Source organism: Triturus cristatus, chromosome 4_2 (assembly GCF_964204655.1).
Source record: "Triturus cristatus chromosome 4_2, aTriCri1.1, whole genome shotgun sequence".
Lineage (NCBI taxonomy): Eukaryota > Metazoa > Chordata > Amphibia > Caudata > Salamandridae > Triturus > Triturus cristatus.
The window spans coordinates 720,597,956-720,617,181 of NC_140586.1; the positions used below are offsets into that span (position 1 = coordinate 720,597,956).

Sequence of the window (19,226 nt, forward strand, 5' to 3'; positions counted from 1 at the left end):
AGCCGTGCTCTGATGTGCATCATATGACTATGTAAGATTCTTTCAGAGGCTGGATTCTTAATGCATAACTTTTTTCTTGACCTTATTTGCGTTTTTACTGAGAAGCACATCAGTAAATACTTTTCTGGTCTATTGCAGTAAAGCTTTGAAGGGGATTGTTTCGGTCCTTTCTTATGAACGCATAATTTTTATTACAACCTCTATCTTTTCTTATGGATAACGACCCTTCCTTTAATTACTATTTGAAACTAGTGGTGCGCGCGCACCACAGAGGAGCGGGGGGAGGGAGCGTGGCAGCGAGGCGAACGCACGCTGCTGCGCGTGCTAGCCACCGTCGGGAATGGGTGGAGCAAAGGCGGGACATGCACCCGCCTTTGCCCAATTGCATGCTGGCCTTTTTATTTTTTAAAAAGCACGCAAAAGCCAATGGCAGCTGCGGAAAGCTGCTCACACGCATGAGCGTGTGAGCAGCTTTCAAAACCCCATACAAAAGGGCTCTCACTGCAACGCAGGCACGAGCCCTAAAAATGGGTACAAAGTGTACTAAGAGGATGCGGGGAGCTGCGTCACAATGTTGGTGTACATGTTACGGGTATGTTTTTGCCTCATGGGTCAGATGGCCTTCATCAGGACCAGAAAGATATCTATGAATTTTATAAGGATCCAGCTGGGATTGAGGATTTGTAGTAATGACAACTCAGCATACAAACACTCACAGATACATACATTACACACTTTGTTAACCAAGTACAATGGTCCTTTAGAAAATCTAGGGATTCTACCCTACTTTTTGTAGAGACAGTGGGCATTAGCTAGTTTACTGCTAATATGGCCACACTGCCCTGCCCAAGTCGCTCAAGGGGATACTTGATGTCCACTACATTGTTGGCAATTTATGACCTAAAACAACCCTTTAGATTGTTATCTCACTAGTCACAGGGGTTTTAAGCAGCTGTGAGAACTGGAAGGAATAAATCCACTTTTCAATCTTGCACCAGAATCCGATGCATAGTCATTCAACATTTTTCGTAGCAGGGCTTCATCCTTCCTGCTCACAGCATTGCAAAATGTGCCCAGAGTCTCACAACCAAGAAAGGTTTCTCTTCTAAACTGCCTACATCTCAAGAGGAGAGGAATAATTATTTGACCAGTGCAATACAAACATTCAGCAGGCGTAGAAGGAGTGACTAATTTAGGAGCTGAGGGTGAAACTGTACAATCACGGTCACTCCAGATCATTTAAGTCTTGCATTACAGCACCCACACCTGTTAAATATGGTTGACAAAGTTGTACAAGTCAATTTTACACATATGACAATAGTGTCTAAATAGATTAGGGGAGAGTATTTAAACACTTCCCCACAATTCTGTTTTTGCAGTGGATTGAGTACATGCTCCAAATGTGACCGACATACAAGTAAGCACATTAGACCAATGTATCAAACTAAATACAAACACAGCTGCACACTCAAAACATACGAATAGGTATCCATGTCTTACCAGGAGGCCGAGTATTTTCTGTTGTATAGAGGACTCTGATGGAAAGGCCTATAAGAGTAAAAATGTTGTTATTTTTTGGGTGAAAAAGTGCCATCTACAATGGAGCAGAAAATAAAACAGAATGTGGAAAAGTACCTCTAGAACTTTCATAAAGAGCTCCAAGCCTTGGTTTTCAATAAAGTGTCTGCAGGTAGTTGGAGATTCATCTGTAAGGTTCCAAAGTGCACTGAGAGTGAATTTTAATGTTGTATCAACTAAATTCTGATTTGTCTTCTGTTTCACTATTTGAAGAAGTTGCTGGAAAGTAATAAAAAGGACAATAAATACATAATTTGGAATAGGTAAAAGCAACAGTAACTCCGCTCATTGTAGTTACCAATCTGCTACGCTGTACAGTACTGTTAGAAGACTAGATACATGGTTCAAACTAGTGAACCCACACATGCCCCAGTTTAACCCTTTGCTCTCTCACCCACTCCATATCCTCTATATATTTGTCTCAATGAAACAGTTATAAAAGGGCATATCAAATTAGGAGACATGAACCAAGTCATGTAAGTGGATGACACATAAAAGGAAAGCAATTTGATAACAAATGATCTACAGTGTTGTGACAATATGCTAAGAGCACCAGAAAGAGATCAGTTGTGAATTCTGATCGTACTATGCCTGTAATTACAACAATGCATCACAAGGTCTTTCATGATAGTTTAGCTTCATAAGGAAAAGTAATGTGAATAACCCCGAGTGGGTTTATGCTTTAAAGGAAACCAAAGGGTCCCAAGGGGGAACAAACTACCATATAATGAATACCTACATGCCAAAGTCAACAGGAGTAACTTCTTTACATCATAAAATGCAACGCATGCTACTGCTGTTCCTTACTATAATTTGTGGCTAAGATGGAAAACATTTATTTCTTTACTCATTTGTTTTTGTCTTAAATGAAGTTTGGGTGTGAATTCTTCTTTCAGCCCTTTCTTTGCACTAGAGGAGCAGGAATATATTTATGTGCCTGTTTTGTGGAAAGGAACATCCACCAACACAAGCTTCTGAAGTTAGGGGTTTACTTCCTTTCAAAACAAATCCTGATGATGTTGGAAAGACTTATTTGGCGATATAAAAAGGTGGAGAAGACTTGAACTTGAGTTCATATCTATTCCAAAACATATTCAAGACCAAAGCATCTCTTAATATTCTGCCAATCTTACAGAAGTTTTGAAATACTTCTCCCTCATGTCCCCCTCTCCTCCTAAAATACCCTTTCTCCTACCAGAGTGATCAATGGAGTGAAGGGAATTAACACCTCATTGCTTTAGGCATAGGTTTTGCTTTGGAAGCCAAGGTCTGCTGGCCTCCTTTGCCTTTCAAAGGTCTTCTATACTTCTAAAGCTGACTTAGCTGCTGTTGATAATGTTGTGGGTGCCACTGAACCCACTGTGGGAATAGCTCCGGTCACACGCTAACTGCATTCTTTTTCTTCCCAAGACCTACAGCCTTTAAGATGTTCATGTCAGACTTCATCTGGGCCATCTTGACATCTGGGTGTGATTTGAATATCCAATTGCCAGTGAATGAGAGGTTGAAGATGCTCTGTTGAGTTTTCTGTATAAACCCAGTTACCATTAAACATGAATTGAGCCCAAGACAAATACTATGGCACTATCAAGGAGGTCCCAGGTCTGAGGAATCTACTGCAGCAGTAATAACCTAGCTGGGCATAAGCATTCCCTCTTGGAGAATCTTTTGAAATGTTGCCTGTCCTTTCTCTGCAGTTTTTCTATAAATCTTTAGAAAGAGTTCCAGAGAGATCTGCATTAGTGGCTGAGTAAGGTTGTGGCACTTGTTGTTTTCATGCACGTGGCTCCTGTACCACACACTTTACTCCCAACTGAATCCATATGCTGGTCTGCCTTGTGTTGAGAAACCGCAGAAAAAGGAACAATGGCATGTGAAGGAAAAGAGCATCCTGATCAGGTGTTTGCTGCTCCCCTTTATAATATCCTATTAACGGTTTTAATGGTGTTGATTGACGGAGAGTCAGAAAACGTCTGAGATTAGTTCCTAATAGAGGAACAATCTATGTATAGGATGACCATGAATGGGTGCGACCATGTTTCCTAAAGGTCATATGAAAACTTGACCTCTCACTGTGGCATATAGGGTGCTTTGGAGGAGAACAAGACCTGGGAGATCTAGTGGATTATCTCCTTTTGTGTTAATTATCCACAGGTGCTGTTTTTGGCAGCAGGGGAGTTAACCTGAGGGATCACTGGTGACTTCGGCCGATGTAGTGACAGCAAAGACAGAGGAGTAGCAGGTGGCGGTGATGAGAAACGAGAAGAGACTGACCTACTTGGAGAATGACTAGGCGATAAACCTAACACAGGCGTCACATCTCTGATGGGAGAGAGTACACTCTGGAGTACTCTGAATCAGAAACCCGTGGCACTCTTCTCCTTTTGAGGTGACTGAGCAAATCCACTGAAAGCCCCACTTATGAAGAAGATTTGGAAGATCACCTTGGTTCAGATGCAATTTATTTAAACATCGATTGAGAGGGTCTCATAGGTTTGAAATTCAGTAGGTAGAACCAATATCGAAGGAGGTTTCAACATTGACATACTGTGTCTCCTCGATGATGAGGACTTTGACATCACAGATGTCCCATCCTCCATCAGCAAGCATGCTGCCACAGTACCTGTTCTCAATATCAAATGGGAACGCCGTCATCTCTCCTTTCTTCTGCGCTCCTTAGATCTAGCTCTTAGGTAGTCCATTTAGCTTGCAGAGGTAGATGGTTGAAATTCTCACCCCTCGGAATGTCCTGAATCTGCTTCCTGCAGCCTCACATGCAGGCTGTGCAGTCTGATTTTCCACATGCCCCTTTGTGTTCTCATGGACAACTTCTGAAAAAGTGTTCGCAGTCTTGGGTGTGGTGATCCTGCTTTGGATATGTAATACAGAGATCAAGGGGTCCTTTTTCTCGTCACAGGCAGGGCACTTTGGAATGCATTCACTTATAGCGATTGGAAAATCAAAAGATTTCAGTCAGAGAACACATAAAAAACAAAGGATGTTGAGTAAGGTGGTTTAAACTATATTTCAATTTATTTTTAAGTGAAAAAACTTAAAAAGCCCATGCTCAGTGCTCTAGGATCCTGTAGCCAGGAGCCAGAAGAAACAACTCATCTAACAGTCATCTCTGGGGCATGATGGGATACAGAAGGAAGGGCAAGGCTAGGCAATAGGCTCTGGGCCAAATTTAGGGTTTTGCGTGTGCAGCCTACTTATTAGCATTGTCCTGCATTCCCATTATCTTTCCTTTCTGAAAAAAGGTTTAAGAGTGATATTTTCTAGTTACTGAGTGTAGTGACTATTTTCCTATCACTGGATATCTTTAATGAAAAATATTAATGAAATTGGCCATTTCTAGCCTTTTCTTAAACTGGAAATAATTATTTTGAATGTATATGTAAATATTTTATCTACCAAAAAGGTCAATCCATCCATCCATTCAGTCATCCTCCGTAAGCAAGTGTTGTGACAAAAACTAAGTGTTTGTGTACACATCTGATGTGCTATTCATCTTGTATCCTACGCAAAGAGTGGTGAGAAAAACATACTGATAATAACAGAGATGCAACACCATCTCTCCTGCCACTTTTGCTTACCATGACCTAGTTTTTTTTACCGTGCCTTCCATTACCCCATAGACCTACTATATGGCATTTTTAATGTGTAGCAAGCTGTGCCATATAATGGTTGGACAACTGAGGCAACAAGGTAGAGATGTGCCACATGACTCAGTGTTGGCCCGACATCATGTCTTCGGTCCCAAGTCTTCATTTAACATATCAATGACTTCTGGAAATGAGGTTTATTTTCGCTTTCACCAATTTAATTTCACCAATTCATACAAAGGATTTGCAAAGGAAAGGCAATTAGTGGCAATGTGCTATAATGGGGTGACCTGGCAACTCTAGCCCACAAGTAATTAAATGCTGTAACAGTAAGAGGTTTGGAGAAAGATGGAAGCGGCATGCTAGCCTGAATATTTGTACAGGATGTCACAATTATTTCTCTAGTTGTGGAGATTTTGTCTGAAAAAAATGAAGTAGGTATTTGCAAAACATTAGAAATAAAATGCTTTCACCAGAAAGATTGGATTACCTCCAGGGGTACCTCATAAATTTCTGGACAAGATCTGGAAAAACAACTTGGAGTTTAAGAAGATTGCAGAATCTGGAAATGTACTTTTTGCCAATCTCATTGCAGTTAGACATTTGAAGGACAAATGGAAAGTTTCATTCAACAAATCACAGATACAGATTATTTTATTACATAGGAGAATAAATATCTAAAAGGGGTAAAAAAAATACAATTAAAACATGCAGGGATTTAATCAAAACTAAAAATTCAAGACAAATTCAAAAATAAAATCAGAAAAATATAGACTTATACATGGTATAGAAAAGATTAAGAGCAGGCAGAAACGGGGTTGGGGAGAAGCATTTAAATGAGCACAGCCAGTGGCTTCTGAGTTTAGGCTTTCAAGATCTCTTTATGTATAGGTTCCAGTCAAAGTGTGAAATCCCGCATTCTATAGAATGCCTAGGTAATGTATAGAATGCCTGAAAATGCCTTAAAATCGAACGTCAAAGTATGAAATGATTGATATTTTATACATTGCCTAGGCATTGTATACTTTGTCGGATTGTCTGCCGGCAAAGTGTATAATAGACCTAATCCCAGAGACAGCACAAGTTATCAGCAAGCGAGGGGCAGAGACAGAAAAGTAACCGGGCAAAGAGCAGGTGGCAGCCGTGCGGTGGTGTGGGGAGCGACCTGCCTGCAAGCAGGGTCAGAGGTCGTGTATAGCATCCGGCTGAGGTTCCACAGACGCTCTGCCGTCATCCATTCCCGGTTCTTGTATCACCATATCGGAAGGGAGTGTAGTGCCAAGACAGGAATCACGCCATGCTGACATGCAACAACGGTTCTGCGATGAATTATCTCAAGTAAGAGCCAATGCTGCTAAAAACGGTGTTTTCCTAACCGAAACCAGTTACCAAAAGTTAGTGGACGATGTAAAAAAGGCTAAGACGACCATTTAGAAGGAACCACGGGACTATTGGCTGGTGAAACACTGACGTAATGATGGTCTATTATACAACTAAGTTGATCTATCCTGTTAAAGAAGGTACGAGTGCTATTCAGTTTTACGTCACGGACTCAGAGTTATTTGACGTACTCCATAAGGCCCATTTGGCTATTGGTCATGGAGGACGGGACAGGATGTTGAAAGAACTTTCACCCAAGTATAAGAACATTACCCGTCATGATATTGAGCTGTACATTCACCTTTGTGAGCCTTGCCAGAAGAAGCAAAAAGGTGTTAAAAAAAGGTGTTGTGGTCATGCCAATGGTTTTTTCTGAATTCAACTCCCGTTGTCCGGTCAATCTCATCGATATTCAGTTCCATCCTGACAGAGAGTACAAGTTTATAATGGTGTACCAAGATCATCTCACTAAGTTTGTAGTTTTCAGGGCTCTGAAATCAAAGAGAGCGGATAGTAGAGGATAGTAGAATTGACAGAACGTAGCACTGTATATTTTAAACCGGCGCTCAAGCAAGCGCGATCAGGACTTTACCTAAATTTTTAAAACCACAATCCTTTTTGTATTTGTGTTCGTATATGGTTTAGTTTACCTCGTTTTTAACTTGCTCCTACTTGTTCCTACTTGCCCACACACCCGCACTTAAATTGGAAACTCACCGCTGTTTTAGCGGGCAGAACCGGCTGTTTATTTGTTACCTGACGCCATATTGGAATTCCCCCCGGGAAACATCGCGCAGAGCGCTCTAGTGCTCAGCCGGAGGGAGGGGAGTGACTACTTAAGGCGAGCTTTGGCTAGTGTGGCTGAGGATAGTAGAATTGACAGAACGTAGCACTGTATATTTTAAACCGGCGCTCAAGCAAGCGCGATCAGGACTTTACCTAAATTTTTAAAACCACAATCCTTTTTGTATTTGTGTTCGTATATGGTTTAGTTTACCTCGTTTTTAACTTGCTCCTACTTGTTCCTACTTGCCCACACACCCGCACTTAAATTGGAAACTCACCGCTGTTTTAGCGGGCAGAACCGGCTGTTTATTTGTTACCTGACGCCATATTGGAATTCCCTCCGGGAAACATCGCGCAGAGCGCTCTAGTGCTCAGCCGGAGGGAGGGGAGTGACTACTTAAGGCGAGCTTTGGCTAGTGTGGCTGAGGATAGTAGAATTGACAGAACGTAGCACTGTATATTTTAAACCGGCGCTCAAGCAAGCGCGATCAGGACTTTACCTAAATTTTTAAAACCACAATCCTTTTTGTATTTGTGTTCGTATATGGTTTAGTTTACCTCGTTTTTAACTTGCTCCTACTTGTTCCTACTTGCCCACACACCCGCACTTAAATTGGAAACTCACCGCTGTTTTAGCGGGCAGAACCGGCTGTTTATTTGTTACCTGACGCCATATTGGAATTCCCTCCGGGAAACATCGCGAATGAGCGCTCTAGTGCTCAGCCGGAGGGAGGGGAGTGACTACTTAAAGCTCACGTCGGACCGCGCAGCGGTGACGCGCAGCGGTAGTGCCTGACTCGTGCCTGAGTCGGGCCAGAGTCTTGCCCGTCTGCGCCCGTCAGCGCAACGGAGGCGCAGAGGCGGGAGACTCTCCGTTCTGAGCATTATCTATACTACCCCACTGCAGGTAGGGCTTCCCTGATCGTATCATTTGGCACGAGTCCATCAGTTGACTGTCATAGGCGGTAGACCTTGTCTCTGCTGCGTGTGAACAAATATATTGGCATGCCACTGTCTGTATTGTCCCCGGAAACGTCGCCTACCTCCCCCACACTACGAGGTGGTCTTATTAATGCCCGTTCGTTGTGTAAAAATGCGCAAAATATACAGGAGCTCATTTCCGACAATGACCTCGATTGGCTTCTGATTACCGAGACTTGGCTTAAGCCTTGGTGTAATCCTGACTTGGCTATCGCACTCCCGGAGAATTTTTCTATTCAGCGTCTAGATAGAAAGGAAAAACGGGGAGGCGGCCTGGCCATTACATATCGCAGCTCACTAAAATGCTCCTCCCATGAACTCGCCGAGATAAAAGGAGCGGAAGCGTTAGCATTCTCTTTGGGTATACATGATTCACTCACATTTTCTGGTGTACTCATTTATCGCCCCCCAGGCCCCCCTAAGGAATTCCTGGAAAGTGTGGGAGATGCACTCAGCAACCTGGTACTTAGATTCTCGAATTTTACCATACTGGGTGATTTAAATTTGCACCTTGACTCTCCAAAAGCCTCTGGAGTGGACTGCTTTATGGACATTATTAATATTCTAGGACTCACTCTTCTGACTCATCAATATACGCATTCGGGTGGCCACTTATTAGACTGTATTTGCTCTAATTCCAGCAATCTGATAGTCAATCCTCCCTGTCCCCAGATTTGGTCTGACCATTTCTTTATCCCGTTCTCTATTCCATCTTTGCATAAAATGTCGGATAGAATTAGAAATAACACCACCACTCCTAACATGATTCGTAAACCTAACTGGAAACAATTATCCAGTAGACTTGATGTGTTGGATGCGCCTGGAATTGGCACCCTGGCGCCAACAGGTAACACCTCTGTTGATAACCAAAAGCTGCGGGATTGGATAACTATGATAGGCAATCAACTAAGTCCTTCCAACATAAGAAATTCCACTAAAAAGAAAATGAAGGCTCCTTGGTTTACATTACCCCTGAGAGTTAAACTGGGGGAAATAAAAACATTAGAACGCCGGTGGCGCAGGCATTATGAGATCACTGCCCGTGACACTTATAAACAGGCCAGAAGACAGTACCATGCAGATATAAAATCAGCCAAAAAAGCCTACTATCTTCAGGCAATTGAAACGGCAGCTCAAGGACAAAAGGAAATCTTTAATATAGTCAAGGACTTTATGAATCCCTCTGTCCTGTCGCAGGAGATTCCACCTTCTCAAATCCTATGTAATGAGATCTCGGATTACTTTGAGAATAAAATTCTTAAAATTGTGAGAACCTTTCCTCTAGCTCCCTCCATTTTAGAAGCAGATGAAAGAGGGGAGAGGGTGAAGGCCCCAATTAGTTTGGACACTTTCGCCCCTGTCTCCCTTGAAGACTCCCTTAAAGCCATTTTTGCGAGCAAATCCGGATCCCCCTTTGATCCTTGCCCTCCTTTGGCTTTACAATCTCTGGCAGAAACTATCAACCCCATTGTAAACAGTATTATTAATTCATCTTTAGCGACGGCAGATGTCCCTAGCGATTGGAAGCTTGCTGCGGTCAAACCACTTCAGAAAAAAAACCTTGCCGACCCTACCACTCTCTCCAACCTACGCCCAATCTCCCTGCTTCCAGTGATGTCTAAATTAACGGAAAAATTTGTGAACATCCAACTCACAAATTTCCTGGAAACTAATGATATTTTACATCATAATCAGTCAGGGTTCCGGTCAAAACACTCTACCGAGTCTGCCTTATTGTTTACAACTGAGACTCTCCGTTTGGCCATTGACCAGGGAAAGAAGGCGGTCCTAATTCTACTTGACCTGTCGGCAGCGTTTGATACGGTCTCGCATAACATCTTGGCGGACCGTTTAGCTGCCGCGGGGGTAGAGGGGACAGCTCTGACCTGGCTGAGAAACTTTCACAGAGATAGACACCAAATCACAGTATTGGGCCAGTATCAATCTGAAGCTAAGGCCCTTAGCTCGGGAGTCCCCCAGGGTTCAAGTTTGAGTCCCAAACTTTTTAATCTGTACCTGGTTCCCCTGATTAATTTGATTACTTCTTTCCAGATCAGTACTATCTCGTATGCTGACGACACCCAGCTTATCTTAGTACTAGACAGGGATCGAGCAGGTGCCGACGAAGAAAATCTTAAAGAGTGCCTAGCCGCAACATTTAAATGGATGACAGATAATCATCTTAAATGCAATGCCGAGAAGACGGAAATCCTTCCGGTCGGAAAAGAAAATCTGTTTTCCCCGATAAGTTGTTGGCCGGATGGTGAGGTAACTCCTCCCAATACCATCACATCAGTCCGGAACTTAGGCATTAAATTTGACAATCAGCTGTCCTTCAAACAACAAGCTGTTGCAGTAGCTGGCACATGCTTTCACATAACCAAGTTCTTTGATCTTCTGCCGCCGTCAGCCAGGAAAACTGTTGCAGTGGCCTTGATCACTTCTAGGCTGGACTACTGCATCAGTTTATATGCAGGAGCCAACAGATCGGTACTTCACAGACTACAAATGGTCCAACATGCAGCTGCCCGCCTAGTATTAGGCTGGCCCCGTAGATCATCAGCTTCTGCAGCAATGGATGCATTACACTGGCTACCAATTGCAAAGAGAATTCTTTTTAAGGTCCTCTTGATTACCTTTAGGGCTTTTCACCATCGAGGCCCTAAATATCTAACTGAGGGTTTTAAGCGATACAAGCCGGTACGTTGTCTAAGATCTGCGGGCCAAAACCTGCTGACTATCCCTAAATTTAAGCTGACAACTAAAGGTGGCAAATCTGTCTTCGTGTTGGGTGCTAAAGCATGGAACAAGCTACCCTTTTCCTTACGCTCCTTGTCGGATGAAACCCAATACAGGAAAGCATTAAAAACTTGGGTATACTCTATGTCCAATTCAGCTTGTATAGCAATGGTCTGAGATGTAGTGTGCCGCATGTAATCTGTGTCTACTCCCCCCCCCCCTTCTCGTACACCTGAGTTGGGCGAGCGCCAAGATACTCCCTGGAGTGGTAGCAGCGCTATAGAAGTAGCTTTTACATTTTTACATTTTTTTTACAAGAAGTAGCCTACAAGCTCGTCGACATATTTACGTTGCTTGGTGCTCCAACTATTCTACAGTCCGAAAACGGCAGGGAATTTGCAAACAATGTGGTAAGCAGCCTAAAGGAGTATTGGTTCACCTTGAAGATCGTCCATGGTAAGCCGCACCACTCACAAAGTCAGGGGAGCGTCGAAAGAGCTAATCAGGACATTGAAAATATGCTGTGTGCTTGGATGCAAGATGAAAAACCTAGCTGCTGGAGTGAGGGATTGCAGTTCGTCCAACTTATGAAGAACAGAGTTTTTCATTCTGGGATTAAGAGGTCACCATACAAAGCTCTGTTTGGCTGCAAAGCTAGAGTAGGTCTCTCGACGTCGTCCTTGCCTGACGACGTTTTACAAGACGTAGAGACTGAGGAAGAGCTCGAAAATATAATAGAGAGCGTACAAACAACACAACAGCAGGAAGAAAGACGAGATGAATCAATGCAAGAGGCACAGCTCCCTGCAGAAGACGTAGCTGAGAATGCAATCCATGATGGAGGAAACCAAAACAGTGATGAAGCCATGGTTATCGAAGAGCCTTCCATTTCCGTCGTTACCGAAAATCCTTCTTCCGCTATCTGTTGCGTCTGCTTCAAAGAAACCAGCGGTGCTCATACATGTCGAAAGTGTGGCCGAAATGTTCATGCCATCTGTGGACATTCTCCTAAAGATGATGACGGCGACGAAGTAGAAGGTTATGGGGTTAGCATTTTGTGCAAGGTTTGCTTCAATATTGAGAAAGCTATCCAAAGTAAAATGGAATCGAAATCGAACCTTGAGATTCAGGCCAAAAAAATGAAAAGGGATACTGACAAAAAAATTCCTCCTGTGCCTTTGGGTGCCACTGTGCGAGTTCTGATTCCCGACGTCGACAAAGGGCGGGGTGACTCACGCAATCTCTTGGCAGTTGTTATGAACGTGACGGAAGATGGCTTTTACCGACTTGGAACTGCACAAGGAATCTTGAAGCAACTCTACGCCAGATCACAATTCACCGTATGTCCAAAGAACTTAATGAGAAGTGAAGACGTTCCTGATCACGAAATACCTCTCCGATCTGCAGCTACTTCTTAGTCCACAGGAAGTGGCCAAGGATTCGTCAAGTGTATGTGCAAGACAAAATGCCAAAATATGAGGTGCCTTTGTGTGAAAAAGAAAATTAAGTGCAAATCAAAATGTCACTCTAGCCTTCCCTGCTGCAACAAGTAGGTCATGCCAGTTCTGCTTTGTGTTTCACCGGTAACAATATTCTGTTTGCATTCTTCTTTAAGTCATGAAATGTATGTACAAGATCAAAGTGGCAAAATATAATGTGTTTTTGTGTGAAGAATAAAAGTGAGTACAATTCCACGTGTTACTCCGACCTTTCTTAGTGTAACAAGTACTTCAATCTCAGTTCTGCTTTCATTGTTTTCCGGTAAGGCTTCTCATCCTGTGCCCTTTTAACACTTTGCGTAAATGGTACTGGTCATTCTGTATAATGCCTAGGAATTGTATAGAATGCCTAGGAAAAGTATGTAACATTTTCACCAAAAACTTATATTTCCTAGTTTGCCTCTAAACCATCAGGCATTCTATACATTACCTAGGCATTCTATACAATACCGGGATTTCACACTTTGACTGTAACATATATATGGACTTTTTTCCTTTCTTTTGGGAAATGGTAGAGCTGTAAAATGTCAAGGACATACTGAAACTAACCCAACAGGCAACTGTGCGTAGGCTTCAAATCCTAGGTGCCAATGTTGATTGCAGAATGCAGCCACGGAGTTGGGAACTTGGAAGCCAAAAGATAGATTTCATATTAAGTTAGTGTCACAGATTCTATTTCTCCCAAAAATGTTTTTATGAGAGTAGTACTCAGAGTGCAGTCTTCATCCCTGGAAGATTTTCGATCATTTACAAGTGGACTACGGATTTGTTCTTTTGTCACGAATCCTACTTGCTGCAAATATGATTTTTACAGTTTTCATTCCTCTCCCCCTAAACTTGGAGATTTGTTTACAACAGCAGAGAAACCTCACAGTTTCACAAAGAATGCAGGATTCAACATTGCTGTCCCCAAACATTTAAAGCTTAGAAACAGTTGCAGTGCACACTATTTTGCAGTTTACACCATCACTATTTTACGAAAGCAGAAGCATACCAAAAGTAATTGGATATTGCGACTACGCAGTAAATTGTAGAGCATTTTTAGACCAGTTTATGAATGCATTCAAGTAATCAGCTGTACTAAAAACTATAGATTTAGGAATTTTGTTCACCCTCTGTAACCCTCTACATTAATATTCTAATAAGGAACCTGATGAACAAGCTACTTACCTTCGGTAATGATGTTTCTGTAAGAGACATAGGTTAGTTATAGATTCCTTACCTTACCCCCAGGCGTCAGACTGGGTCCGGAGATTTTTCTTTAGCAGTACTCCTGCGCGTCAGTAGGTGGCATCTGTCGAGTCCGCGTCCGTCATTGGCGTTGTGGTCGCCGGAATGAAGTTGCGGTGTATACTTCGACACCGCTCCTGCACGCTGACGTCAGTTCTGACACGACTTTCCACGCCAGAAGCGCAGAGCCATGCAAGACACTGACCACTGGTGCAAATAACTAGGGCACTGGAAGGGAGACCCTATCTCTAGAAGTCAGTTTGCAGAACGGGGAGGATGGGTGGGGAGGTAGGAATCCACAAACATATGTCTCTTATAGATACACCGTTACCGAAGGTAAGTAACTCGATCATCTGAAAGAGATTGCAGTTATAGATTCCTTACCTTAGAATAGATACTCCGTCAATGCCAACCCCAGAGGACGGTCTGCAAACCAAGTTCACACCAGAAAGTTCTGGAGAACAGAACGGCCAAAGTAGCCAACTCTCTGGACTTGGCTGTCCAGGCAATAATGTTTGGTGAACATGTGCAAAGATGCCGACATGGCTGCCTGGCAGATGCCAAGAAATGGAACTCCACACCCCAAGGCAGTAGTAGCTGCCGAAGCCCCAGTGGAGTGGGTATGCAGCCCCCTGGGGCTTCCTTTTTCGCCAAGGAGTAGCAGATCTTAATGCATAGGACAACCCATAGAGAGATGGTGCGTTTCTACACAGCCCGACATTTCTTGGCCCCCACATATCCAACAAAGAGTTGATCGTCCACCCTGAAATCTTTTGTGTGGTTTAGATAGAAAGACAGCGCACGTTTTGGGTCCAGACGGTGGAGTCCCTCCTCCTCCTTGGAAGGGTGAGGAGGTGAGAAGAAGGAGAGCAAAGTGATCGTCTGTCCTATATGGAAAGAGGTAACCACTTTGGGAAGTAGAAAGTGCCTTTTGCGAAGGACTACTTTGTCCGGATGAACAGCAAAAAAAGGAGGTTTTGAGGACAGAGCCTGAAGCTCACTCACTCTGAGAGCAGAGGTGATGGCGACAAGAAAGACTGTCTACAGACAAAGGAGTCTGATAGGACAGCTATGTAGCGGCTCAAAGGGAGCACACATAAGAAATGTCAAGACAAGATTAAAGTCCCACTGGGGCACTATGAAAGGAAAAGGAGAAAAGAGATGATTAATGCCCTTTAGAAATCTATTTACAATAGGGGACTTGAAAAGAGGAGGCTGATCAGGAAGGCGAAGAAAGGCAGATAAGGCTGAAAGGAGTGCCCAGTGCAGAGCCCAGCTGGGCCAAAGAAAGTATTTACAAGAGAAACTCCAAAAGAGGGGCAGAAAGGGGGTCCACGGCCTTTGCTGTGCACCATGCCACAAACTTGTTGGAGGACCGTCCCATGTTGCTGCAACAGAAGATCCCCCCGAAGAGGCAGTCTGATCGGAGGATCGATGGCCATGCTGAAGAGCTCTGGGTACCAGACTCTTCGTGCCCAGTCTGGAGCCACAAAAATAACTTGGGCTCGGTCGCGCTTGATTTTCTTCAGCACTCTGGTCAGAAGTGGTACAGACGGAAAGGCGTACAGGAGGCCGCAGTGCCACTCGCGACGCAAAGTTCCACCGAGCGAGGGCCGCCTTGGAAATTCCAACGCTGGCATTGCGCGTTCTCTCCGGCGGCAAACTGATCTAATCACGGCTCTCCCCACAGCTGAAAGAGACCTTGCAACACCTCCGAGTGAAGACGCCATTCGTGATCAACCAGACACCGGCAGCTGAGTTCGTCCGCCCTGGCATTCAGAGAACCGGCCAGGTGTGAAACCACCAGGGTCATGATGCTCCAGCCATGTCCAGAGACGAAGAGCCTCTTGATATTGGGTCCACGACCCCACCCGCCCAGTTTGTTGCAGTACCACATGGCGGTATGGAGGGAAGGAATGCCTTCAGTACCAGACGAATCACCCGGAGCTCCAGAGGGTGGATATGTGGCCCGGACTCCGCCGGAGACCAGACGCCTCTGATCTCTACCTCTCCCAGATGGCCGCCCCATCCCAGGAGTGACGCATCCGTCAACACTGTGATTTGGGGTTTGGGAAGGGAGAGAGATCTGCCTCTGAATCAAGCTTGCTTCGTTAGCCACTACTGCAGTTGTTGCGCAGTCCCCTCAGAGATCTGGGCGTAGTCGGAAAGATTGCCTTGATGCTGTGCACACTGGAACCTCAGGTCCCACTGCAGAACCCGCATATGCCATCCGGCATGATCCACCAGCAGGATGCAGGAGGCCATGAGGCCAAGCAGCCTCAGGGTCATTTTCACCAAAATCCGGGATAGAGGCTGAAACATGGGTATCATAGCCCGAATATCCCGGACTTGGTGCTCCGGAGGATAGGCCCGGAACTGCACTGTGTCCAGAACCACCCTGATGAAAGGGAGCATTTGAGAGGGGTTCAGGTGTGACTTTGGCACGGTGATTGTGAACCCTAGTGAGTGCAGGAGGTCCGCCATAGTCTGGAAGTGGGAGACGACAGCCAGGGGCAATCCCGCCTTCAACAGCCAGTCGTCGAGATAGGGGGAAGACTGGAACCCCTGATCTGAGCAGATGAGCTGCGACTACTGCCATCACTTTCGTGAACACCCGAGGGGCACTGGTAAGGCCAAAGGGGAGTATGGTGTACTGCTTTTGGCCTACCGCGAACCGTAGGCAACACCTGTGGGCCGGCAGGACAGGGATATGGAAATACGCATCCTGCAAGTCCAACGCTAGCATCCAGTCTTCAGGGATGAGGGCAGATAAGACCTGAGCCAACATGAGCATCTTGAACTTCTCCATCCGGAGGATGCGGTTAAGAGCCCTGAGGTCTAAGATAGGACGCAGGCCTTTGTCCTTCTTGGGTACCAGAAAGTAGTGGGAGTAGCAACCGTAACCTACTTCTGGCACAAGGACCCTTTCGAAGAGAGCTGCAACTTCCTGGCAGAGAAGGGCCAAGTGATCCTCCGACATGCGATGGAAGGATGGTGGCATGGATGGAGAGGTAGTCTCGAAGGGGAGGGAGTAGTCCCTTCGGACTATCTGCAAAACCCTCCTGTCGGACGTGATGGTCTGCCAGTGGGGGAGAAAATGGCGAATACTGCCGCCCACTAGCCTCTGGTGGCCCTGAAAGGTCGAACTAGGAGGGTTTGGAGGCTGCTGCAGGGGGGTTATAGGTGGAATGCCCACCCGCCGGCCCCACGTCCGCGGCCATGCACAGGCTGGGCAGCTTGCGTAAACCGGTGGCTAGCCTTGGTCGAATGTGGCGGGGCACCCCTTCCGTAGCCACGAAAGGGGCTAAAAGCAGACTGTGTGGAGCGAGAGGTCGCAGAAAGGCCCAAGGATCTGGCCGTAGCTCTGGAATCCTTGAAGCGCTCGAGCGCTTGTCACCGAAAAGGCGACGGCCATCAAAGGACATGTCCAATAACATGGATGGGACATCCAGATGTCCCCAACCAGGCATAGCGCCTCAGGGCTACTGACATGGAAATTATTCTGCCCAGTGAGTTGGCATTATCCAGCCCACATCTGATGGTGAATTTGCCTGCGTCTCTACCCACTGCCACTGCACGTGGGAGAGCGGCCCGGGCCTCCTCTGGGCACTGTGCAACCGTATCCCACACTGTATGGGTTTAAAGGCACAAGAGGCATGCGGTATTCACTGACCACAGCAGTAAGCTGGCAGAAGAAAACATCTTCCCAAGATGAACCCGCTTCTTGGATTCCCTATCTGGGGGAGCAGTAGGACATGCGCCCTTAGAGGATGAGGCGTGGACTACCAAACTCTTGGTGGTCGGGTGTTGGGAGAGGAAAAGTGGGTCGCCCGGGGCTGGGCGGTGGAGTCGGGCAATCATCCTGTCCGTAGGATCCCTTGTGCTGGGACCAAGTGCCCAGAAGCACGTCCATGAGGGCTTCATTAAAAGGAAGAACGAACTCCGAAGAGGCTCCTCTATCAGGAGGTTAGTCCTGACTGCCACCGTAGGAAGCTCCAGGCCAAAGGCCTCAGCCGCCCTACGCAACACCACTGCATATGAGGCTCCCTCCTCCGTAGCCATGGTAGGGGGAGAAAGCATGCCAAGGTCTGGGGAGGTATCCAGACCACTGGCGTCTCGCAGGTCCTCTCTCCAGTCCAGCTCATCAAGTTGGCCAGCTAAAGGGTCCGTAGGCCCCTTCCAGTCATCCTTACCCTCCTGTGGTTGCCAGTCAGGCCTGAAAGGAACACCAGGGCTGAACAGAGGCACAAACGTTCTCTCCGGCGCAGATCGACGTTGGTCCGGCGCCATGTCCAAGTCGGGGGTGAGGCTGGGGTCGGCGCCAGTCGGGAGCACGACCGGCGCCAGGGGCGTCATCGTTGGGATCGGCGTTGGGGAAGGTACCGTGAGGTCGACCGGCATAGATCCAGGCCTGGATCCTCAGGGGCCCTCCGGTGCCAGAGCCGCCAGCATCAAAGTACCAGGGCCCCCCAGCTGAGTCCACGGGGCATGAAGGTGCGCCAAAGGAGTCGAGCTGCCCAAAGATGCCATGAAGCGCTTCGTAGAAAGCGCGGAGCTGGGCAGGGGACGCCCCGGCACCGGGAAAAGGGGGGGAGCTCAGAGCCGTTCCCAGGGAGAAGGCATCGCATTGGCCGACCGCCAGGGAGAAGGCGAAGAGCGACTCTGCTTCTTCGCCTTCTTCTTATGCTTAGACTTACCCGAAGAACTCGAAGACTTGGATGTCGAATAATGGTGATGGTTCCGCGACCGGTCCAGAGACTTTCCTTTCAACCGGGACCTCGAGCGCTGCAGAGCCTACAGCCGGGCCTCCAACAACTTTCGGGAATGCTCCCACATAGACTTTGGATTCATGCCTAGACAGTCGGAGCAAGACTTTGGGTCGTGGTCGCGCTCCAGGCATCAGAGGCACAGGAGGTGAGGGTCCGTAACTGACATCAGGCAGTTACAGGCCTCGCACGGCTTGAACCCAGTCTATCGATGGGACACCCCTCATACACCAGGAGTCGGTAAGACTCAGAAGAATTCGACAAAAGTCGAGAAAAAGTTAGTCAAAAATTAACTAAGGCGGAGCGCTCTCTGGATCTGTGCAAGACTGGCATGGAAAGAGAAAGAACGACGCATGTGGAGTCGACCAACGCCACCTACCGACGTGCAGGGGTACAGGTAAAGAAAAATCTCCAGGTCCAGTCTGACACCTGGGGCTAATTCTAAGGTAAGGAATCTATAACTACAGTCTCTATCAGATACGGTTATTTTCTCTATAAACTATAAACTACTGTTCAATATTTTCTTATAACATTCTGGGACATACTTAAGGGCCAGAGAACGGAGGTGCAGCGCCTGAGTAGGTTCCTCGCAATAATTTCTTGCCGCCATCCCTAACTTTGCTGCTATTACATTTTTAACTTTTGTGGTTTTAATTAATTGA

At 46.0% G+C, this 19,226-nt stretch overlaps 1 protein-coding gene across 3 annotated transcripts in view; it reads right to left on the minus strand.

Moving 5' to 3' along the window:
• The window catches only part of LOC146834963 (protein zyg-11 homolog B), a 308,674-nt gene that overhangs the window by 111,098 nt on the left and 178,350 nt on the right, over positions 1-19,226 (minus strand). For all 3 annotated transcript variants that reach the window (XM_085602608.1, XM_085602607.1, XM_085602610.1), the window contains 2 exons: positions 1,636-1,797; positions 1,501-1,548 (listed from right to left, as the gene is read on the minus strand). In XM_085602608.1, the coding sequence (XP_085458734.1) occupies positions 1,501-1,548; positions 1,636-1,797 (210 nt within the window). The remainder of the gene's footprint in view (positions 1-1,500; positions 1,549-1,635; positions 1,798-19,226) is intronic.